Here is a 25,741-nt window from a genome sequence, read left to right on the forward strand (position 1 = left end):
CACTGGAGCCTTTGACTTCTGTATGTGCCTGACTGCTTTATACAGACAAAATTAGAACCCTAGAACTTTTACAGCATTCAGGAAGACCGAAATTATGCAAATTAATATCCTTGTTCTGCAAGTCTAAATCACGTATATATGTATGCTCAAACAACACCAATAATAAATTGAGCCTCGGGAGACATCAAACACCTTGAGCTAGTAGGGTCTCTAATTTTCTCTTGTTTAGTTGCACTATTAGGCCACAGACTGTAGTACAAACCTGGAAAGAAGAAATGGCATAACAAATTTTCCATCCGCCATATTACAAGTGTATTTCAGCTAATGGCACTTGTAATACAGTTGATGGGATATCTATCATGTTTCTGAAGGAGTATTTTACCAGCCAAACTCTAAATCAGGTCCTACGTTTGCCTTCAGTTCAGCAGTCATGTGGATTCTGTTGGCTCTCTCTTCCTTTAGACACTGTTGAGAGCAGCATTTTAGTTTTGTTTTTTTCAAAGGGGGTGAGGCATGGTGATAGATCAGGAAATTGGCACACACTAAGGCCTGTTGGTGCCTTTTGTAACTGAAGGAGGATGGGGTTTTTGGATTCAATTACTTCCTTCCAAGTCGTTTGAGGTGCTGAGATTTCTTTTGATGGCATTCTGACCTGGGATAGTTGCAGCCCCTCTTCAATGGATGCAAATCCTAGGTCTGTTTCCAGAGTAACTGTGGTTGTTGATTGTAGGAGTCAGACCGTTTACCTTTGACTCTAATTGGCCTGTGGCAGAAACATTGATGCAGACGCCCTATATTTCTGCACTGTAGCATAGAATACCATCTACTGTGGCTTGTAGTGCTTTTTCTACATTTTTTGTTTCCATGATGTATGCTTTTTGGCGAACCTTACAATGCATTTAGTTGCACTATGACATCGTCAAAATGCTTTCTCCAGGATAGCTTGTTGGACAGTAGCAGGCCGAGGTATCTGAATGTGCTTGTTACTTCGATGGTCTGGTTCCCTATATTTTGCTTAGGCCCAAAGATCCCGTTTTTAGATTTCAAAGAGTTCATATTCAGTTGGGTTTTGCTACAGTCAGTTTTTATTGTGGCCAGTGGGAGTTGTATGACACTCTCCGTATGTGCTAAGAGAAGGCTAAGATTCACCAGCAAACAGAAGTAGAGTCTGCAGTTATAGATTGTTGGTACGTCTGTGGAAGCCTCCAGAATTGGTTTCTATATGTCATTTGTATAGATGTTGAATAGAAGTGGAGTCAAGATACATCTGTGCTTGACCCTTCTATTATTATAAAATGAGCTGCTTTTTGCTACGTTTAATCTTATCCCGATTTGGACCCTGGGATTTCTGTAGAGGATGATGATTATTCTTAGCAGGGCCGGCGCAAAGCTCATGTTTTCTAATTTGAGACAGAGTGGATCACTATGTACCAGGTTGAAGGCCTGTGAAAGATCCAGAAAAACTGTGAACAATCCTTATGATTAAAAAAAATTCGGGGACAGTGTGGTGGAGATTCAAGATCTGGTATAAGGTTGAAAGGCTGCCACTTAAACTATCCTATATGGTGTTCTGCCCATGCGTTCACATGTTCTAGGATGATTTTCGTGAATATTTTTTATTCAATATAAATCAAAATGATTGGTCTGGTCAAGACATTTTGACTTTTTGTAAAGCAGTATTTTTGATGAATCTGGGAAGTATATGTTGGTAGCCAGAACGGGTATGCTTTGGCTAAGAGGCGTGGCCACCTATAGACCATTAGTTACCCGTCATTGAAAGTTTCTTCAAACGACATGAAATGGCGCATATATCATCTTAAATTTCAAGTTCAGAACATTCCATACCTTATTATAATTTTCCAGCTTGCTGTAGATTGCAGATAAAAGTCGATAACATTCCATACATCCAGGTGCCTCTGCTGCTATTTGATTGGTCATTTGTTCTGCTTCCTGTGTTTGACCACTCATGGCCAAGACTTGGGCCTTAAAAACAGAGCAAGTGAGAATAAAGATTTTATAGACAAGAAACTGAATAACTAGAACATATGAGAAAGTTGCAGAAAAGGGACTCAGCACTGCAAGAGAAGACATGCATTTCAAGAGTTCAGATATGAAGTGAAATCGGATTAAAATGATTGCTTCAGGTTATTAGTGAAAGTGTTTTGTAAACGGGTCCTTTATTATTTATGTTTTAATGATTTCTAATGTTTAACAACACAGATTCTATCACAGGGAATCACAAAAGAAGAATGCAGGAGAGCTTAGGTAAGTTCGACACATTTCATTGCCCTCCTAAAGTTCATGATAAAAGGATTTTATGATTATGGAAAACAATGACTGAATTCCATCTGGACAGTGGACTGTGGACTCCAGCTTGTTCTCATCCAACCTTTTTTTACAATGATTCAATTGTGTTGCTTGAAGCAGATAGCCATGATTCCCTTTATATCAAAACAATATTTAAGATAAATGGAGCCCTTGCTAGAGAAGGATCGGAAGAAGAGTTCAGGATTTATTTTGAGTTTTGGAGGAAGTGTGAATAATAAAGATGATGGTGAAAGGCAGGTGGTATGGATTCAATCTTTAATGAATTTACTTATTTTAAACAACTGACCAGAAACGGCGAAACGGTGGGATGTGGAGTCTCTTACAGAGAACTTGGAAGTTAAGAAAATATAAATGGAACGAAGGGGATTATTTAGTGGCAGAACAGGACATCCACTCTAAATTGACAGATGTCCCATTCTGCCCTCCTTGCAGATCATTCACCTCATTTCAGAGTTGGGAGAATGTTTGGTTTCCAAAACCAGACACTCGTATTTCTCCGTATTTGAAAACTCTTCAATGGTAGCCCATCTACATCTTGGCCACTAGCATACCAGCATTGGAAGGACTGCCCTACTAGTCACTATGGCCCATATTTATACTTTTTGACGCAAAACTGCGCTAACGCAGTTTTGCGTCAAAAAAATTAGCGCCGGCTAACGCCATTCTGAAGCACCATGCGGGCGCCGTATTTATTGAATGACGTTAGCCGGCGTTAGCCGCCGGCGCCATCTGGTGTGCGTTAAAAAAAACAACATACACCAGGCAGCGCCGGCGTAGGGGGATATGGGGCTTGGGCGTCAAGAAATGGGGCAAGTCAGGTTGAGGCAATTTTTTCGCCTCAACCCGATTTGCGACATTTTTTTTCACTCCCAACCCCCATAGAAATGACTCCTGTCTTAGCAAAGACAGGAGTCATGCCCCCTTGCCCAATGGCCATGCCCAGGGGACTTCTGTCCCCTGGGCATGGTCATTGGGCATAGTGGCATGTAGGGGGGCACAAATCAGGCCCCCATGCCACAAAAAAAAAAAAAAAAAAAACACTTACCTGAACTTACCTTAATGTCCCTGGGATGGGTCCCTCCAGCCTTCGGTGTCCTCCTGGGGTGGGCATGGGTGACAGGGGGTGTCCCTGAGGGCATGGGGGGGCACCTCGGGGCTCCTTCAGAGCCCACAGGTCCCTTAACGCCTGCCTTTTGCAGGCGCTAAAAAACGGCGCGTAACCCGCCATCTGCCCATCTTCGTACAGATCCCCCAAGCTGCCCGGGGCATCCTTCTCCCCCCTACGACTAAGTAAAGTGGGCACCGTGGGACTAACCACAGAATACCAAGAGACCAGCTGTTGCATGTATATATACTTCTTATTTTCTCACCTCATTAGTTGTTCCCATATATTAAGGAGAGTCCTGATTTGCTCCGGCAGAGCCGTGCAGCTCCTACGCATTGCTAAAGGCAACAACAAGTTTCCGGGGTCTGATCAGGCGGGCCAGAATCGCGGCAACAGGCTTAGTGTCCAACTCCTGAAACCACAGTATTGTGTGTTGAACATGAGCCACCCAGTAGAAAGCCCTGAAGTTCGGCGCCAGTAGCCATCCCCAGTCCCATGGGAATTTCAAGACCTCTAAGCTAATACATGTCGTTCCATGCCCCAATACAACAATCTGAGTAACTTATCCAACTGGCAAAAGCAAGACTCTGGAATACGCATTGGATTGTGTTGCTGCACATACAATATTCGAGGTAGCATGATAATTTTGCTTATGGCTATGCGTCCAATGAGGGGCATTGGGAATCTCAACCATTTGCGCACAGTCCAATCAGGAGGGCACCCACATTTGAGCCACAGGTCTCAGCCATGTCAGAGCTTAAATATATCCCTAGGTACTTGACCAGTGTTGTCTGCACCTTCATATTAGCTAAATTTGAGTCTTCAGCCTAGTGCACTCGCATAGGGTATAGTACAGATAAGTTCACCCGCACCTCCTGTAATGTTTAATACTGCATGTCATGTGCCTATTGGGTTCCTCAGGGTCAACAAAATGTCATCAGCATAGAACGAGATGATCTCTTGCTTTCCTCCCATCATGATTCCAGCACCCTTGTGTCTAGATCTGATGAGCTGAGCTAGGGGCTCAATAACCAACTCAAATATCAGCAGGGAGAGGGGGCACCCATTCCCCTCCCCACCGGCTAACTGTCCGAGTCCCTGTGTGTGGCCATCCTTCACTCTCGATCTGCCACCCACTGCAGATCATCTGCCCCCAGATTGTATTATTGGTGTGTGCGTCATGAATATCCAGTTTACAGTACTGAATGCCTTGTGAGCACCCAGACTGTCAGACGCACAACGCTCTTCCCCCTTTATGGCCTGATACATAATAAGGAATGCCTTCCTGATGTTAGTGGTGGTAGTACGGCCCTTCACAAACCCCTTATGTATAACCTTCTCCGCAACCTTTTGGTAACCGTGTGACAGAATTTTTCCAAGATTTGTGCATCTACATTCGTTATCAACAAAGGGCAATATGATTCACAGTCTGTGGGGTCCCTGCCTGGCTTAGGTAGGACTACAGCATTGGCCTCCCTTAGTGACTCTGGTAATACACCCATCTCAAAGACTTTCATATACATGGCCAGCAACAGTGCCCATAGGTAGTCCACATTTGTCTGGTAGAACTCTGCACTGAGCCTATAAGTCCCTGGCATCTTCCCTGTGTTCATATGCTTAATGGCACACTGTATATCTGTTTCATCAAGCTGAGCATTCAATTTGGCTCTCGCATCTTCATCTACCCTAAGGAGATGTGCCTCGTCTAAAACAGTTGTGATACCTGCCTCGTCATCCTGACCTGTTCATGCATAAAGCGCTCAGTAGAATTCTGCAAAGAGGTTCAAAATATCCCCCTAAGCTGTCAATCACCCATTCACATCTTTAATGGACACTACAGCATTCCCACCCTTCTTTCTGTTGACAAGCCAGGCCAGAAGACAACTGAGGTAAGCTCCCTGTTCATGTTGCATTTCTATATACAACTTGCAGTCAAGGATTTCCAAGGGTGTCCCGAGCCTCATCTAACTCCCCCTGCAGACCATGTCTCATCTTCCATACCTCATCAGTGTGTGGTGCTTGCCTGTCAATGTCCTCTATCCTTTGCTCCAATTTCGAGACTGGGTGCCTTAGAGCTTTCCATACCCCATAGGTTGTAGCCATGCACTTCCCCCATATAGTCACTGTGAATGCTTCCCAGAGCACCCTGGCCAATGTCACTGTCAATTTATTAATAATAAAGAACTCCTGCACCACTTCTCTGATTTTATCTCTGAACACCTGATTTAACAATGTCTGGAGTTGTGTACGCTACTGTGGCACTGGTCCCACTTAGTCTTGGTCTCATAATTCCACCGCAACAGACGCATGGTCCGAGAGAGTTCGGTCCAAATACCAGTCTATGCCAAAGGGCACCACTTGTTCCGGGTAGATAAACATATAGTCTATTCTACAGAAGTACCGTGGGGAGGGGAGTAAAAAGAGTATCCCCTAACAGAGCCATGCTATGTCCTCCACAACGCCAGGAGGTTTAACATATCAATCCCCTCCAGTAGCACCTTAGATGACCGGCCTAATGGTCTAGCAGTAGGCTGGGAACTGTCTAGGTTTTATATTCACCACAGAATTACAATCGCCCATTCAGATAATATGGTAGGGAGCATAAGGTGTCAGAAGGTGCTCCACTCCCTCAAAGAAATCTGTGGTATCTATGTTTGGAGCATATGTGTTTAGCAGTACGGTGGATGTACAGTGGATCCACTACTCCTACACACCGGCCTTCCAACACCTTCAACTCAACTCCCACCTCAAGGTGAACCCCAGCATCCACCCACAACAGCACCCTGTGTGCCAAAGAGGTAAAGTATGAGTACCATAGCCTGTACCCCCACCTGGCTCATATTTTCCCATGTTCCTGTTGCAGTGGGTGTGTCTCCTGTAACATCACTATCCATGCCTGATGTTTCTTCACATATGACCCAATTCTCTATTGTTTGACCAAGTTCTGTATTCCCTTAACATTCTAAGATAACGCTATCACCCCCAGTTGTGTAGTGTGTGTATCTCTTGCATTCCATGGCCTGACCATGCCACCTTATCACAGTGATACGTGTAGCCCCTGTCTCTCTCCCCTGCAGCCATGAATAAACTCCAACCCCCACTCAAAACAACAGTCAAATGCCCCTCACCCAGCCTGGTGCTCCCACAGCACCCCGTTATGGGTACACCGTTAGCCATGACACCAGGTCCTACATTCATACTCGTGAGCAATAGTACACTTACACACCTCCACAGCTGTATCTGACTTGCATAGCATACTTAATCTGCTGTAATGTAACCCCTGTTTGGCTTAATCAAAAACAGTGTTGGCGGCGCCCACCAAGCTGCCATAACTGTGTTGTTAGATGCACAGTCCCCTACAGATTACCAGTCAATGAGTTTAAATGAACTGCATAGCATCCTCCACATGATTGAAAAAACACCTCCCACCGCATGTCCACCAGCAGGCGCACCAGTTGCAACACTGCATAGGCTAAGCACCGATCCCTTAACTTTTGTTTCACCTTCAAGAATTACCTTTGCCTCTCTACCCCATAGTCTGGGTAGAAAGCAATTTTGTTGCCATTAAACTCCACATTGCCCTGCTGTTGTACTGCTACTAATATACCCATCTTATCCATATATCGCAGCATTTGGGATATTAATATGCATGGTGGTGACCCCAGCTTGGGTTTCCCACCTGGTGTTCTCTGGGTCCTATCCACTGACAGCTTCCCCTCCTTACCAACCCTGCTAGCACTGTGGATAGCCAAGTTTCCAAAAACTGTTTCAATGGGGGGGTCTCCGCTCCTTCAGACAAGCCTAAAATGTGCACATTGTTGTTTCGTGACCAGTCCTCCAAATCCACCAGCTTGACCTCTGTGCCTGCAGACATCACTCCGGATCCGCCAGTTGGCTAGCATGAGCCCCACTAATTCATCTGAGCCATCCACTCTGTTGTCCAAATCCTTTACACCTCCCTCATTTTGTCCATGTCTTGATGCAGCAGTGTCACCGTGATAGCCATCCCGTCCATTTTCTCTGTAATGGCCAGTCGAATTAGGTTTCTGATGTTCAGGTTCGATGGGCGCATGGGCTCCCCCAGGTTAGTCTCCTCGTTAGGGGTTACAACCTGCATCATCCTGGCTATCCCCTCCTCAATTGTATGGCGTGTCTTAGAGTCTGTATCCAGGCCTCCTTTGGGTTTAAGCAAAATCTGCGACTAACAGTGGTTCGCCAGCAGGTCCAGGGTCCGGGTCGTGTCAGTCCATCCCCCCTGGCATGCACTGTTTGTAGGGAGATCACCCCTCGGCTCACTACAGGGAGAAAGCGGGGGCACCCTTGAGGTAATCCCCCCAGCAATCATCTAGGCTGACTTGAAAAGTCCACAGTGCTGTCCGACCTGCAGTGGGAGCACATTCCACCCACAACATGCCAGAGCATCTGCACCATCCACTCTCTGTTGCAGTCATGTAATGCAGTGCACACGGCTGGGAGGTCACAGTGTCCCGGCGAGCTTGTCACCCGAGTAGGGGTCACATCTATGGGGCCAATCACCCCTTTACAGACACAGGTGGGGCTGTGCCCGAGAGTGGTCCCAGTCCTGGTATTTGTTGGAGCTATGGGGAAACACGTCTTCCCAGGCAGCCGTCTTGTTCCTCACATTAGACTGTTGTTTTTTTGCACATTTGAAGCTGACACACCATTATGTTTAGAATTTGGAGAGTGATTATCTACGAATTCAACTAACAACGGTGCACATTCTTACCACATTCATTGCCATTGAACACAAAAAGGCAATACATGAAAGTGTACAGTTGAAAACTGAAATCAAAATGTAGTAAATGGCGCCAAAACAGAGATTCCTCCATGTTATTCCCCAAACACATGTAATCCCTAATATTTCCCCACTCTCATAATTACCAGGAGCCCTAGTTACAGTAATTCCAAGGCAGGGACCTTATGAGGGCCTTAGAAAGTTGACTGCATCGTAAATGCACAGCCTTAATAGCTTCCTACATGTTAATAGGCCCTTTCAGAGTAATGGCATCATAATAAAATTAAGGGACTCATCACTAAATGCTGACCTCTTCTCCAGATTATTAACATTACCACACGCTATGGTAAAATAGCTGAACATATCCAAATGATCAACAAGAAAGATGAGAAAAATGCAATAGCATTGTAATTTCATGAGTTGCATGATGGAGACTGTCAACGGCTGAAATGTCTATGGTTATGTCAAATGTTCCTGTTTTACAATGGAAGACTAATGGACATCTGTAAACAAAAACATAAATAAAATACAGCCACAACTACGGAGCAGAGTTAGGCCTGTTTCTGCATTGATGCTATTATATTCCTTGTGTTTGATACCAACAACTCAAAATACAGGGGAGATATTTAGTGGATCTTTAAGATATCTTTAGAAGGATATCTATGCATTGTCAATCCTTGCTTGTGATAGAATAAATGACCATTTCTCTAACTTCCCTGCACAGTTTTTCTTCTCCCTTCCTTAACTCTTTTAATACTTCTTGTTTTATTTTAAAACCTGGCACACTTCTCCTTAGTAAAACTTTCTCAAGTTTGATGTGTCTTCTATTTGAGAATATTTTACAAGATTGGACTACTTCTTCCAGTCAATCAGTGGTGTTAACGATAGCCCCCGCAGCCTCTGTGGAGTGGGGGGGGGACTGAGGGGGCTGAGCTCCAGGGGGACCCCCAGGCACTGTGCACGGGCCTCTGGCCTGAGAGCTCCTGTCTGGGTCTGGAGCGTGGGGGCGGGGCCGGCTTTAGGGCAGTACAAGCGGTGCACTGGCTTTGGTGCGGGCGATGCATGCAAACTTGCTTGTGGACCCAGCAGTGTTCAGACAACAATAAAAATGACGATATAACTCTGGTGATTAATGTTACTGCTGATGAGAGATCTGCATTTTGTCCAGTGGCAGTTTTCACTCATAAAGTAGTGCAGAGGGATAATGTACCTGCTGCAAAGAACGTGTACCATGCAGAGCACAAAACTGTAAAAAGAAAAAGAAATGAGTCAGAGAGGGAGTGAGGGGCACTGTTGGGGAGTGGTAGAGAGGGAATTCGTGGAGAAGGAGGCCTGGGGCCCAAAAAAGACTGACACCAGGTGCCACCAGCTAAAGCCAGCCCTGCGTGGGGGGACCCCTTCAAGTATTTTGCAGGGGGCCCCCTCAAGTCTTGTTTGCCTCTACAGTCAATGTAGTTCTATCTACCCTTATTAGTACATCAATTGTTAGAGGTTGATTCCTTACCTAGTGCCTTTCACTATGATTCAGCCTTTGACTACTTGGCATATGCTGTCACAGTATGAATTAAACATTATTGATTGGCATGATTTTCACTGGTATCGTGCATTAACATAGTGGCAGGTTATGTGCTTTAATGTAATTATATTTACCTATATTCACTATAATACTATGGAACATATCTTTTGATGTGTCACGTGGAGTTATTCCCTCCCTCCGGATAACCACCTTCTTGGAAGTGTGGCATCTGGCTATCCCAGAATGCACTATTCTACCCACTCCCAAGATGACAGAACCCCTCTCGGCGTCCAGAGCTCCCCAGCCTAACCCAGAGGCATGGCTACCAAGGGGACTACACACACCTGGAAAACCAGTTTGACAGCAGGTTTCCCCCTCCTTCCCAGATGCCAGCTAGTCTTTCTAAACTATGTGGCTGTCACTTCTCCCAAAGCTCACCTTTTGCACCAACACCTATGTGGCTTGCTGCAGGAGGGAGGTAACACCTCTCTCAAATGCAGGCCCCTATTGTCTCTTTTTCTGGGAGTCGCTAGCACGTGTACACAGGAGGGCAGAAAGCTGTCTTGAGTTCAAGCACCATGAGCAAGCTTTAAGGGCACAGGGAATTGAAGACAAGTGGCAACATTGTAAAAGTTGCACACTGTAACTTGTTACAGTAATTTGACATGGAAACATGTTGAACTTGATGTAACAAGGTGTTTGATACCTTGGAGTACTAACTTTGGTAGCACTATTAAGGTGTTAGGACAGCTGAGGGATCAGCGTGTAACGCTGCACTGTCCAACAAGGTGACCAAGTCTTCCCACAGTAAAAACAAAAGTTCCACTGTCAGAACATGTAAAATGCATGTTCTGAGCATGAAGTATGCTGCACCCTGCCTTAGGGCTCGGTAGGCCTGCCACTGGGGTGACGTACACATGTTTCAGGGTGACAGTGGATTTTGGCATGGCTTTCAAAGGGCACAGTCGGGCTAGCAGTTTGAAACTGCCCTTCCAGTCTGCAATGGCAGACCAGGAGACTCGTTTTACTTTTGTCACCCCCTGTCACCCATGCCAATGCTGCAATCCCTGTGGGGGGGGACTCTCTCTAACTTACAGACCCTGGATACCATAAACTATGGATGTACAGGTAAGTAGCCTATGCAAATTGTGTACAGCCACATGTTTTGGGGTCAGGGCACTGAGGTCTGGTTAGCAGGGCTCATTGCATTCTCAGAGTAAAAAAAACAGTAGCATCAGTCGAAAAACCTAGTGGTGACAATACAAAAAGAGGCATTTCCGTACAAGTGACTTTCTTGAGTCAACTTGCAGTGCTCTGACCTGATGTAATGACTGAGCAGTTGAGTATCGGCTGCAATGTCCCATATCTCTTAGGTATAAAAAAATTACATGGAAGAATTCTTGTCCTTGGTGATACGTTATGTCAGGTTGTATAGCTCCTTTTTGGAAAAACACCTGCACTTCTTCGCGCAACAGCCGTAGGTGGTCTCGGCTGAGGTTTTGCCAGCAGGGTAGTATACTGGATCAGGTGGAATGAAGCTCCAGGTCATAGCCACAAGCATTTATGAAAAGTACTAACTGGTCCAAGGTTATATTTTTCTTGAGTGAAACAGACAGACTGAATCATTGGAGGAATGTATGGGAGGTCCCTGTTTGTGGACAGTGGTGTCCTTGTTTTGTTACACACAACAAAAGGAGGGCGCGAGGAATACAGAAAGACACCGCTGTTCCCCAATATTATGCCTAAATCACTAGGAAGAGGCCTTCTTCTGAAAATTATCTTTCATACAAGGCAAGTGGGACCTATTTTCTAGGAAATTGTCCTTCTCACCCACACTTTCATGTGGCATGCTTCATTATTGAGTCCTACATCTGGTACATCTAATATTACAGAGTGGGCTCGACCTAACTTTTGGAGGAGCGCTTTATTTTAATGAAAAAGGAGGGACCTGCAAATTTTAAAGTGGTCTGTGGGTAAAACCTTCTAATTCAATTTTTAGGGTGCCTTTGGCTAATTAAAAACTATGTGGGTTGTGAGACGGAGTAGTTATCGACTCCAACATCCTTGGGCCAACATGTTTCAGCCGATTTGATGTGGCCCAAAAGGTGTCCTGGCTTTCATCAGAACCCAGCTGGTACCATTATAGGTGGCACATGAGATTACCAGGGTTTCAGATTATGATAATCATTTCACTACTAATTGGAGCATAAGACTAATTATGCATACCACACTCACCTTCACACTCATTTACATCACCCCTATTCTGGGGTATAATATCTCAGGAAACCTGGGCAATACCAGGTCATTGAATCTGTGGAAATAGCTAGAAAAGAACAAACATGTTGTAATCATATCAAATATTAACTTACAGTTTGTGAAGGTAAACCACTGTCCACGCCAAAGCCTAACTGGCATAGTGCAAGGTGATTTGTCCATATGACCGTGATGATAGGTGAAGCATTCCCAAGGAGGAAAACCCACCCTTCAGGGTGTATCTTCTACAAGTGAACAGTACTATTGTGTCATCACGCATATTCACAATTCAATGCCAGATCAGTCTCTACTCAATACTGATATCCCAACTGTTTTCCCTTCTTGGGAAGGTGCCTGATAAGCTCCTCCATTTGCTCCCACTGAAGTCTGTCATTACCTGGAAAGTAGGCAGACAGAGTTCGTGATTCACAATTGTATGGCATCTCCTACAGCTTTCTGCTTGCTTTCCGTAGTGATCTTTTTGCTCTATCAGTTCCAGGTGCATCCCTCATTCCCTGTTTGCATGCTTTGCAAATGACAAGGGAATCAGTTCGATCATGAGTGTGAATTAAAATGAGGTCTTGCACAGTGGGTTTATATTTTTATTTCCACCGAAGGTGTAACAGTTGTGTTTTTAACAGGTCTGTTGAGCTGCTTGTGGAGGATGGTTTAGCCATCACCACAAACTGTACACACTGCTGTTTCAGAATGGGTTTTGATAAGGAAGTTATCTTCAACTATTTGAATCTTCACTTTGTGGATGTCTGCGAATCATATAACCAAATAATAGGCAGTTGTGTCAGTGCGCTGGGAGGATTTGACAGGATATGTTTTTGAAAATTTTAAAAGGGATCATCTGAAGCGTACCCATCATAATTACGCCAGTGGTTGTTTCTGCCATCTGTAGATCATAATACAGGTTTGGTTTGCCTGCTGTGGGCCATGGTCATAGTCGATGTGAATTAGCACAGCTGGGGATGTGGAGCTTTAGGGTTATGGTACACGTGGTGCTGTGCTTTCTTTTGGCCTCTTATTTGGTATAATTTAACCCATTAGCTCCTTGGGAATTGCCTCTTCAAACATGAGGTGGCATTTCTTGGTATGCAATTGGCCATGAGAGGATGTGGCTGGAGATAGGGGCATTATAAATCCTCCTCTTGCCGCCTTTTTCTTCAGCACAGAATGGATTGCTTGGAGCTGAGCTAAAGGCTGTCTCCAGCTTTTACTTTGAAGTCTCTGGCAGCAAACGTGATTTTCTGATTTCAGTGGCTTGAGGAACAGTGGGTGGTGACAACTGTCGAGCCCTTTCTGGAGGAGGATTAGTGATCAAAGAAGAGTGATTTCAGGGCCATTCTTTGGCTTGCAGCTGTGGATCTGTTCTAGGTAGATTGCTGATGGTAAGATCGTTGTGTGAGGTGTGTGTGAAGCCCTAAGTGTGGTCTTTGTCTTGGGTGCGGGGTTTGTTAAGGGTCTAGGAGAAGAATGGTCTCCAAAATTGGAGTCGTTTGAGGAAATAAATTCTGGACTGTCCTCTTTATGGGTCTGTGGACTACCAGATTGCCAGTCCCTTCAGTCATTGGAGTAAGCTGCTATGATAGCTTCAGTTCCCTGTCTTGAAAGCAGCTCAGGAGAACCCTGATGCAGCTTCCTGTAATGTGACTACTGTCTAGCCCATCAGTGCTGAATAGTGTTTTTTCAGTGATACGTTTTATGAGCTACACAGGCATTTTTGTCATGGACCCACAGGAATCTATTATAGATAGGGCAGTATTTAAATGGTATGTTCTCCATTCCCTCCCCCACAGGAGTCACTTGTATGTGACCTGCCCCCAAACATCTCAGTATGATTTGGCTCCAACCCGTTTAATGGCCACATGAGGTCCTTGCTTGGTTAAAGTTGGTGTTTTGCTATCTTACAGTAAAAGTATTCAGCTTGTATAGTGTGAAAAAAACAGTTTTAAGTGTATCTGTGTCCTAGTGTGGTTTGGGATACAAGGGACAAATCATGAGTTAACTCAAAACTGAAACCTGTGACGTCCACGCCCAATACAAGATGAATGGAGTGTGCACATTATGAGATCTACAGCAACACAGTAGGGCTGCATGTATGTGGGTACCCACCATGTTCCATCAAGGTGATGAGCTGTGCAATCCATTGGTGATTTTGGAACTTTTTTTGGTCAAAAAGACTTAGGCCCTCATTATGATATTGGTGGTAAAACCGTCTGCTGCAGCGGTGACGGCCGCCAAAAGACCGTCACCGCGGCTACCAGCCGTCCGCCGTATTATGACCACAGCCGGATTTCTGCCAGAAGGATGGCGGAAATCCAGCTCTTGGCCATGCCAGCGGATGGCGGTAAGGTGGCGCTGCTGCCACCTGCAGCACCATGCCAGTAGACCGCCTCCAGCCATATTATGGCCCATAATACGGCCTGGCGGTGTTCTGCTGGTGGACGCTGCTGCAGGCAGCAGCGCCCTGTCCCGTCTCCTGCCGGAGGACCACCTGAACACAGGTAAGTGGGTGCACCGACAGGTGGTGGGCGCTGTGTGTGTGAGGGGGGGTGTATGAATGTTTGTACGTGTGTGAATGCGGGTGTATCGTGCTGAATGTGTGTGCATGTGTTGAGGTGTCAGTGCGTGTATGTTGTGTTCTGTGAATGCATGTGTGTGTGTGTGTGTGTGAAGAGGATGTGAATGTAGTGGGGTTTTGGAGAGGAAGGGAGGGGTGGGGGGTATCTCGAGAGCGGGGTGGGGGTGGGTAAGACCTCTATCAGTGATGGGGAAGGGATTCCCTGTTTTTGATAGTGCCTACCCCCATGGTTTTCATGGCGGTATGGAAGCCACGGAAACCATGGCGGTAGGTGGGGTCATTATCCCACAGGCGGTACAGTGACGGCCGCCGGGCTGGAGATTGATATCTCCAGCCCGGCAGCTGTTACCACCGTGGCGGTCGGTGTGGTACATTGGCAGTTTGGCTTCAGCCAAACCACCAATGTCATAATATGGTGGAAAGTACCACCAGCCTGTTGGCAGTACGTTCCACCATATTACCGCCGGGCGCCAGGGTAATAATGAGGGTCTTAATTTTGGACCAATGTGTCACATGAATGCTGCTGTCTTGGCTTATGGTGGAGCTGGTCTTAAGCATGTGACCACCAAATCATGCATGAGGGTTGCACTTGAAAAGCAGAGAGAGACTGAGATGAGGTTAATGGCGGGAGAGATTTACTTGCTAACGCTGAACAAACCTTCGAGATCCCTCTTGAACCTTTAGTAAGTTCTTTTGAAATTCAAATATAGGGCTAGGGTATTCTACAGAGAAGGCCGAGGTGTGTCCCGTGTGCACTAGGTGGCCTGTCTAGCCGTTTTAGTGCTGGTGAATGGTGGAAACGATTATGGTGGGAACTATGGTGGCTTTTATTAAAAACCAGAGTAACTTTCTAAGTACCATTTTAAAATCACATGAAGGAACAGATGGCTTAAGGACAAATGAAACTGCCAAACTTACCAAAAAGTTTCATTTTCTTAAATCTATTTCTCAATGTCCCTTTCTTAATCAGATTCATCATCTATAATATTCTGAGAGTTGCATATTGTTACTTATACTTTAATCATAATTGAAAATGCACTTGAAACTATGCTTTCACTATTATCAACATCACTTTCATGTGGTCTAGAGTTACCGAGACAGCCAGCTTACCAAAGCCAGGCGTGTCTCCTTGTTAGAAGGCTGAAGTGCGGCTGACTCCCTGTAAACCTGTAAGGCTTCCTCGTGCCGTCCAGTGTTGTAGTAAAGCGCTCCAAGTGGTGACAGAATCTCAGCGTTTCTCGTTATCTGCAGCGCTCTATGAAACAGAGTGAAAAACAAGAAACATTGTAATATTTATTATCTATAACACCAGTGCAATCCAGTTATGTTACGTGTGACCATACTTATAAAACGCACTAGCATTGTAGTATCTAAGCAATAAGGAAGACGGCTAACATAACACCGAGCGTGCTCTCAGGTTTAAGTCAATGGTACAGCCGGGGTTATGTTTTCGTGAACTTTAATAGGAATGGTCGATTGATTTCATGAAGAAGGAGAGAATTCTGCAGCTCAGCCACAGCCACTGAAAATGCTTAGAGACTTTGATTTGGGAATCTGCACCAATTACATATTGGCTGATCTCCTGGTCCATCTGAGGGCGTTCCACACCACCTAAACCTTTTTAATACCAGTTGCATTGACAGCTGGTGTAGGAACCGGTGCATGATTATCAATATTTTAAATTCCATTCCTTTACATATTGGCACACGTGAAGGCACCTATGCATGACAAAAAGAGAATATATACACAGCGTAGCTCATGGGCAATGCTAAATATTCTAGGAAGTTATAAAATATTATGGTAGTAGGTTCAACCAGACATCAAGCATGGTTAGGTAAAGTAATTTTCTGAAATGTACACAAGGAGAAGTAATAGGGTCAGGAACTGCATTTGAAACTAGGTTAGTGCCAATCTTGTAGTCTTTTCGCCAGGATAAACTGCCACCCTACAAAGGATATGGCTGTGGTTGTCTGAAAAGGATCTCCTGGGATGTCCTTAGGATTTCATCCGCCATTTTCACATGGGAGATAGTGTAGGGGCCATCGTGACCCAGTGGGATTTGGTAGAGGTGAGGTGCCTTGAAATACATGAGCCTAGGAAGTGCGCTCTACCAAAACCTTTCCTTTTGTACAGCGCCCATCTTGAACTCTCATATTTCAAGGTGTTGTAGTGTGCAGTAATGACTTCCTTAGCACAAACGAGAGCGTCTAGAAATACATGAGCTCAGGATGTACGCTATACAAAAAAAGTTCCCTTTTGTACAGCATTCATCATGCCCTCGTATTTCAATGTGCTCTCGTATGTGCTGATGACATCATCACATATAACAGCATTTTGAAATATGTCACCTGAGGATGTGCTGAAAGGCTCAATGTGTTTGCTTTCAGTATCAAGGCTGGATCAGAAGATGTGGGGATCCAGCATTGAAGCTGAAAGCAAACACACAACACAGGGTGGCAGGCACAAGGCGAGGGCTGGGGTCCCCGTCTTCCCTGGCAGGTACTGCTTTGGTCCGGGCCATAGTAAGGTATGCCAGCCAGCAAAGTATGCCTAGAATGCTGATAGCTGTTGCCCTGTCAGTGCTCCTGGAGTGCACTAGTGAGGCGATACGCTGTAAACAGATACTGTACGTGCGATAAAGCATGCGCAGTGTATCTGTATACAGCATTCATACGACCTGATACATGCCTCTGTGATGCGAGGTCGCATGCCCTCAAGCGTACACAGGAAGAGTGCAGTAATCCCACCATCTCCCAACTCGTCACAGTCAGGGATGCTTGCTGATACCAACCTATGACAACTTGGAAGACAGTGGATATTTGCTTGCAGTCTTTGTATTAATTGACAGGTAGCCCTGGAAAATACAGTGCTGATGCCCTGGACGTCTGGTGCTGTTTTACAACATGGCACCTGATGCTGCTGTGTGTCATTGGTTGGTGGTCTCTCGACACCCCTGAGAACGCTAGGTCAGCAGCCTGCTGTTGTAAAAGAAAATAAACAAAACAAGAGTTGGCACATGTATCCTAGCACACGTACTTCTTTGACAATGCCTGGCTGCCTCCCTCCTGTGTCAGGCACTGAGGGCAGAACCAGCAACGGGTCTATGGGCCAGGTGTTTGTAGTTTAATGTTTGCGATTTCTTCTAGCAAATCTTAGTGAGGTATTACAGTGTGTTTAACACCGTTAGCGATATGCAGTGGGTCGCAAATGGACCTGCCACGTCGTAATTTGAGATACATTGTGAATGGCTACAATCACAGGGGTGGTGGCCTGCTGGGGTAGGCAGACCATGATGTCTGTGACTGCTTTTTAAATAAAGCAACCTTTTTTGGTAATGCATTCCGTTTTCCCTAAAAGATAACGGGATGCATTACAAAAAGAAAACTGAAAAGTTTTAATTTAATTTAATTAAGGATAGGCAGTGGTCTGTGGGACCACTACCTGCTCTTTAAAAATGTTTGCACCCACATTCGCAAAGGGGAAAGGGTGCCCTGAGGACCCCTTCCCATTTGTGAATGGGTGACCACCAACTTGAAGTTGGTTTTAAACTGCGATTGTTTTGCAACCACATTCCCGGCCGCAAAACAATGATACATGGCCCTGAAAGTCGCTATTAGGATGGGACGCCCTTGACACACCCCTTCCTAATAGCGACTCGCAAACCTATTTTGTGATTCGGTAATAGACTACTGAATCCCAAAATGCTTTTTTCTATGCACATACAGCGAATCGGGCCATTTGCGCACAGAAGAAAGCTTAGTACATCTGGCTGTATGTTTCCTGCAATAGGAAATATTATGTGGTGGGTCTGTGCAAGTTAATTATGCAAAATATTTACCCTACTGCGTTTACATGGAATTTTTCGTAATAGCTATAGCATGGCTATAGTTCATCTATAGTTTCATTGAGTGGCAGGATCACTGCCATCACTACAGAGGCAGCAACGATGAAGACTATCTTGCTTTACTATGGAAAGAAGGTACTCTTGAAAATACTCTCATATTTATATCTCAAAACTGCCATGGCTTTGGAATCATAACTTTCTCCATTTTGCCGTATAAACAATAGGACATAGTTTAACATACTCAATTAAATATTGTTTTTGTTTTTTAAGTATAACTGTTTTATGATTATATATTAAACAACTGCCAACCACCCATGGCGCTCTAAGGAGAGATCAGTAGCAGTGTGAGAATAGTCCACTCTGCCTAGCCACAAAATGTAAACACTTCAGGATTGTCAGACCTTGTCCAAGATAAAAATACCAGGGCGTAAATTCTTTGTCTATATGTTCAAATGATAATTCACATACCAGGGGTAACATAAATGTTTAGATTTCTGCTATTTAAAAATCTCTTTCATCTGTAATGCAAGAAACGTGTGACTTACATATAACAATAGTTGTGGAACTTGAAGCTCTTCCAGATATGTATGCTGCTCGAAAGTGAGTAGTGTTTTGGTAAAGGAAAGCTTCTATCGTTTGAGAAAGGACGTGTTGGAAATCAGACCCTCGAGAGATCGCTAAAAAACACATTTGGAGTGAACATGCATATAGATGATTTTTTTTAGATGTGAATATGTAGATAGTTTGTTTTCAGGTAAATAACACTATTTCTTTTGCTGTATAAGCCAAATTATACATTCACGTGTTCTGCATTAAACTGAAACAAGAACTCACACACTTATACACTTTTTTTTATAAAAGTACTGTACTCCAACATGTAATGTTTATATACATTCTGTCATTTATTTTTGCAGTAGGGTATGCATGACCTCATATACATCCCACTTATCCTTACCACAAGAAGATTTGTTTGATCTTATGGGGCCTATTCACAAAGGTAAATAGGTAAATTTACATATGAATAAATCCACACATGTAAATTTACTCTTACACTTTGGAATACATTTTCTACTTTTCGCTAGTCAATATCTCCAAGTGTAAAGTTACTCCAAAGTGTAGATTACATGTCTCCTCCCACGAGGTGTAATTTATTTTTTTCTTCAGTTTCATGTAGCGCATACTTGGCCCAAGGGTATTGGACCGTTTTACACGAGCACCAGATTTCATTACACTAGGTGAGTTGTTTTTTAGACACAGAGAGATTGAGGGGCATATTTCTAAGAAAGTGGTGCATCGGTCCCGATGCACCACCATTCTTGCGTCGCCCGTGCCCTACCTAATGACACAATGGTTGTGCTGTATTTACAATATGGTGCACCATGGCAGTCGTTAGGACAATAATGTCAAAAGTTTTGATGCTATTGTGGCGCTTTGCTGCACTAGTGTCAAAAATGTTGAAGCTAGTGCAGCAAAGCACAGGGAAACCCATTGATTAAAAATGGTGCGTCATTTTCATGCCTGCTCCGAGCAGGCATTAAAAATTATTGAAAAAATGACGCAGTGAGATGTTGTAAATTTCACTGTGCCATTTTTTCAGGCCTCCCTGCGTCGGAATGCCCTCCCTTGCATACACTATGCCTGGCGCAAGCGTAATGTGGCACAAGTGTTTACGAAGTGGTGCAAAGCAAGCATTGCGCCCCTTTGTAAATACGGCGTGGGAGAAAGGCCTTCTTAACGCTGCCTTAGCATAAAAAAATGATGCTAGGGCGGCGAAAGGTGGCGCTAGGGGCTTGTCAATATGCCCCTAATTGTTTTGTCCAGAATCACAAGATGCTGAGTCGACCCTTGATTCAAACCCAATTCCCCAATTGAAAATTGGCTGCTCTTTCCATTAGTCCACCATGTCCTTTTGATACTTTTAGATGAAGGAAACGTCCTCTGCTTGATCAGAACTAAAACAGGGGCATTCACTGTCGGGCAGTGGAAATATTAGCACCCCACGTTTCATGTGATACTGATCCCTAATTAAGAAAAAGTCCTTATCTTGGCCCATTAAGTAAATATGTTTCGTCTTATTTGATTCTGAGTTATCAGTTCCCCTTCCTCCAAACGTAAGCACGGTATTACCAACTTCCAATTGAACATGATTAGGAAGCTATTCCTGACGCTCCACTCCAACCATTGCTTGAAAGTTACCAAATCACTGATACTATAAACTACTGCAACATCAGACACAGAGACCTACTGAATAAAGAGACCCAAAACCTGCAAAGGATTCAAAGTCAGGCAGCCAGGATATGTCTGAATTGAGAAAATATGAGCATCTAACGCCCATCTAGAAACAACTCCGCTGTCGAGCAGCTGCAATGATGAAAATATTGTGCACCATGACAAGGGTCTCTGGAGCAAGGGCTCTAAATATCTGTCGACTCATAATATTGCCATAGTAGCACCAGAAATACCTCCACAATCTGCCAAACCCTGTAGGAAACATTGAGGAGGTTTTCACAAGGCTCTTGGTAATTGTCTACAGATGCGCTAAACCACGTACGTTTCAAGAAACACCTGAAAACCACCTTATTTTGTCAATCCACTTTGGGCACTAGCCTTGTCACCAAAAGACCTGCAAACCTCTTTACAAACTGAGGCAATTATTCAACTGAATCTAGACGCAGGTTGCCCACCTGGAGAACTCCTTGGACATGAGACTTCTTTGACATTTCCCCACGACCCTCTTTTCCACCTTGGCTGCCACTGATGACTAACATCTGCCACTTCCTCCAGTGAAAAACCATTCAGAACGTTCTGATGTAGCTGTAAAGCACACTCGGTAGAGTCAAGTACATGAACACATGAATAAATAAAGGCCTGCAGAGGTGTTATGCAGTCTGCTTCTATGCATACTTTCATTAACACTTTGTAGCCTGTCTGAAAACAACACTGTGACAACACCCACTTACTGGAATGAAACAGAATCTATCTAATGCCTTGTTCTTTAGACACGTGGCATGGATTTCAATGTACGTGTTGTTAGGATGAACTATTAAACGCTGCCTCCTGGTGTTGTGTTGATTGCTTTTATTTATGCAGGGCTTACCAAACCCCTTGCGAGGCCTTAAGCACTAAGGGGTATATTTATGGGCGGTTTGTATCATGCTTGCAACACGCAGAGTGGTCCAGGAGTGAGGCAAACCTTAAGTCATATGTAAGTCATAATTTTGAAAGCCATGCAAAGCCACTTTGCGTGGTTTTGAGTGGCTCAAAAAATATGGAGTAAGACAATGCAGTGCACATCGCTGTCTTGCCCTACTGTGACCTGGGAAGGCATTCCATAGGCATTGCATGGGTGTTCCCATGTAAATCCTATGGATTTTGATGCATTCCCAGACATGCAACAACATGTAAACCTGCAAATGTGCGTGAACCTTATGTCTCCCCAGGGGAGGGGTAACATGGATAATATCTGCAGAGCACATAGAAAGAGGAATATGGCTCCCTGGATTGTTATTGCACTATGGTGCAAGGGTGCCTCTGTTGGTCCTAGGTAGGCCATTGTGCGCGAGTGCAGGGGAAAGGACAGGATTGCACTGTATACCTTAAATATTGTGCATTCCTGCCCTTTCCCAGAGACGCAGTGCAGCGATGCAAGGTGACATGCTGCGCAGCATAAATAGGAGCCTTAACCGATAGCCACATGTAGAAGTACTAATTACTCATGTCTGGAGTTAAACTGAGAAGATTTATCCACTGAGAGGTGAAGTTGTGCCACATACTGTGCGCTCTTCTATCCATACCTACCTTTTGTACCAAGCTTCAGCTTCTTTGTTCTCTCCCAAGGAGCGGAACAATCGTCCCAGGTTCACCATAGCGACGTGGTGGTTGGGCGCCAGATGGATGGCCGTCTGGTAATGTGACATGGCCTTCTCGGGCTCCCCTGAAAACAGAGAAAGGATTACCACTTGCGCAGTGACTGTCTCACCCGAACAAATACCAAGATTTTGACATATTTTGGCTGGAGCATGCATTTGATGAACAGTTTCTTTATTTGAACTTCAGGTAATGATACATTTATCAAGTCCAGAATGCATTGTGAAGGACACAGGCCAACTGATTAGACTTAGGAAAATTTTCATTTACGCTGACGTAAGCTTGCATGATTCCTGCCATTTCACATTGTAATTGTTACTGCAAAGGGGCAGAGACTACGTCACCAGGCAACGTTGCATATTTGAGACTTTGTCATGGCAAAAATCCTATCATGGGAGACTGGAGCTCAGAAAGAACACCAACAAAACAAATGTGAGTACTTGTTGTTTGCCTCACCCACTATTTTTCTTTTTTAGCGTATAATGCGTCCTTGCATCAAAAATGGATTTGAGCAGTGGTGTAACAAAGGCCCCTGCAGCCCCCGCGCTGTGGGGGGGCGAGCTCCAGGGGGCCTTCCCAGCACCGTAATTGGGCTGAAGAGCTCCTAAATAAGTCCAGAGGGCTCCCCTCCATCTACTTTGCAGGGGGGGCCCCCTCAAGTTTCGTTATGCCACTGGATTCGAGGATTCATTTGCGCTAAAAAATAGTGCATAATGCTGAAATATGACAATCTTACATCTCAATGTTTTCAATAAGGATATGCAAAGAGTGAAAACATTAACAATTGACCTTGATTGCTTGTGGAACCCTGTTCACTATCCTTATACTCCGTGTGAAGGAAGAAAATTGTGTATTTACATTAACCACCCCATTAAGGCCACTTTGTAATCCCTTGCGCCATACTATACCCAGCAGGTAGGCCCGAAAAAATGGTGCAGTGAAATTTATAAGATTTCACTGCACCATTTTTCCCGTCATTTTGAACTCTTGCCCGATGTGGGCATTAAAGTGATTCTCCTGTATTGGCCTATGGGCCTCCCTGCACTTTGCTGCACTAGCACCAAAAATGTTGCCACTAGTGCGGCAAAGCGCTACACAGTGCCAAACATTTTGGCACTGTTATGGTAACTATCACCATGGTGCGCCGTATTGTAAATACGGTGTAACCCTGGTGTCGTTATAGGGGTGCAGGGGGACGCAAGAAAAGTGGTACATCGGGACGGATGCTCCACTTTCTTGTAAATATGCCTCAAAGTTCATTGCTTGCTGGACTTTTTCAGTATTTCAACCTATTGAGGTGGATAAAGTCACTACATCTGAGTTTTGAAATAATTAAACATTATGTTGAGCACCAAGGGACTGTTCTGCTTCTAATATATAAATGGTAATGATTATTATTATTAATGTTATTATTAAAACCAATCCTCAACACTGTGACTATTTGTGGCACATAAAAGGTAATAAATATTATGATTATTGTTATTAATAAAACCAATCTTGGGTGCATGGTCAACGGTGCTCCAAGGCATTCCATCATCTTCTCTCAATTGGTACTTTCTTGGCCACTCTGTACAGCTTGAGACCTGGGCCTTGAAAGCATCGCTGGGCACACTGAAGGAAGCACAGAGCAGATGAAAATAAAGTGACAGCTCCCTGCATATCTAGAAGAAGGATAGCACCTGAACTGAGGCCACAACAGCTGCAATCCATGCCTGGCCGGCACTGAGAAGTGGGGAAGGAGCAGGGGACAGCTACGTAGCAACACCTGTATTACCCTTTGCAGAGGTAACAGCTCCTGTGCAATACCCTGCTCCCTGGGAAGTGGATGGGTCGTCACCAGACCTGGTGAAGAGCAGTGGTGGCTGGTGACATTTGAAAGTGGTGGGGTGTAAAAGTTGGGTATGACTTTTATCTAACGAGCGAAGCAAGCAAGCTTAATGGATAAACATGGGGCCCAGGGTGGGTCCTCCTCTCAAGAAAAATTTGAAAAAAAGAATGACAAATACTACAATTCAAAGCAAATGAATAGAAGTTGTGGGAACAGTTAGTCTTGAAACATTAATAACTGTCCTATATCTTACTGCATTATTATGTTCAACAGTTACTTTAATGTGCAAATTGCACAGTGGGACAACTTCGGGCCCTTAGAAGTGCATGCTTGCCCAGTGTCTTGCAATGCATGAGGCATCGACTTTGGAAGAAAATGCTCTAACCAGGGTTTGGGAAGCACTATCTGCTGCTGGCTGCAATCAGTCGTACAGAAATATATGCAGACATGGTCTTTAAGTGGGATGGACCCCACGTTTATCCAATAAGTTTGCTTGCTTTGCTGAAAAAATGAGTTTTATTACCATTTTATTTTTCATGGCTGCTGCACTTGCAGGGGAGGAGCAAAGCTCCTCCACTCTAATGAGTGAACCGCCGCTGGGGAAGAGGGGAGAGAGGAGGAGAAAGGGTGGTGAAGCTCTGGGGGAAGTGAAGCAGAAGCGCCCCTGCACCAACCAGAGTGCCACAAACAGAGGTGCTGTGATCAGGACCCGCTTCTACTGCATGCAGATGCTACAACTCAGTGCTCTGGGGCAGTCGCCGATGACAATCTTAGAGGTAGAAGTGTCAGGGAGTAACTTGGAGGGTGAGTGGAGCACTGGCGTTGTTGAGGACATGAAACCACCCCCCCTCCCTTGCTGAAGGAGATGTGGTGGCGCTGTGGTGGCGAGCCGATGGCCTTACTGGTGCCTCATTTGGGCAGAATCCTCCATCCTAAAGGTGCTGCGACGCTGCGAGGCACTACAGGACGCAGCGAAATAGTCCAGTGCTGATCACTCTAGTTTTTTATCATTAACTCCCACGGCTAGGGCTGACCCACGTCCAATAAATTAAAGGTTGTTAAGTAGGTAATGTCAAACATCATTATTAGTGGTTGGAGTAGAATACTTCAGAGAACAGATGCTGAGAGTCTACTAAGAACTACAACGTCACACATAATGATCAGCATTTTCAGTGTAACTTGCACACAATCGGGCCTGATTGCAAATGAAAGTGTGGTCTGTACATGATCATGAAAATCAATAAAGTATGCTTGAAAAACATGATAAAAGCATCTTCAACAATCCTTCAACTTTGTGGCTGTTTGTGACATATAAGTGGGAATACTTATTATTATTATTATTATTATTGTTATTATTATTATTATTGTTATTATTATTATTATTGTGATTTGTATTATTATTTGTATTATTATTATGTGTGTTGTTGTTATTATTATTAAAACTAACCCTCCAACGTAGTGGTTTGTTGCAGAAAAAAAGTAGGAGAAGAGAGGGGGTAAAAGGGAAGGTGATGCAACAGCAGATCAGCGAGCCTCATGACACCATTAGTCACTTGTAATGAGTTATTACAAGCAAGCAGACGTGTAATGTTCGTATTACAGTGTGTTATAACATTGCAGTCAGTAATAAGGAGATTTCAAAGGCCACGTCAAT

The 25,741-nt window shown here is 44.4% G+C and overlaps 1 protein-coding gene across 1 annotated transcript in view; it reads right to left on the bottom strand.

Annotated features, from left to right (window-relative positions):
• The window catches only part of TMTC1 (transmembrane O-mannosyltransferase targeting cadherins 1), a 958,188-nt gene that overhangs the window by 67,111 nt on the left and 865,336 nt on the right, over nt 1-25,741 (bottom strand). Inside the window, exons 15-17 of the mRNA XM_069228190.1 lie at nt 22,191-22,326; nt 15,659-15,803; nt 1,846-1,983 (exon numbers count right to left, since the gene is read on the bottom strand). Of these exons, the coding sequence (XP_069084291.1) occupies nt 1,846-1,983; nt 15,659-15,803; nt 22,191-22,326 (419 nt within the window). The remainder of the gene's footprint in view (nt 1-1,845; nt 1,984-15,658; nt 15,804-22,190; nt 22,327-25,741) is intronic.

The sequence above is a fragment of the Pleurodeles waltl genome, chromosome 4_1, assembly GCF_031143425.1.
Source record: "Pleurodeles waltl isolate 20211129_DDA chromosome 4_1, aPleWal1.hap1.20221129, whole genome shotgun sequence".
In the NCBI taxonomy this organism is placed as follows: Eukaryota; Metazoa; Chordata; class Amphibia; order Caudata; family Salamandridae; genus Pleurodeles; species Pleurodeles waltl.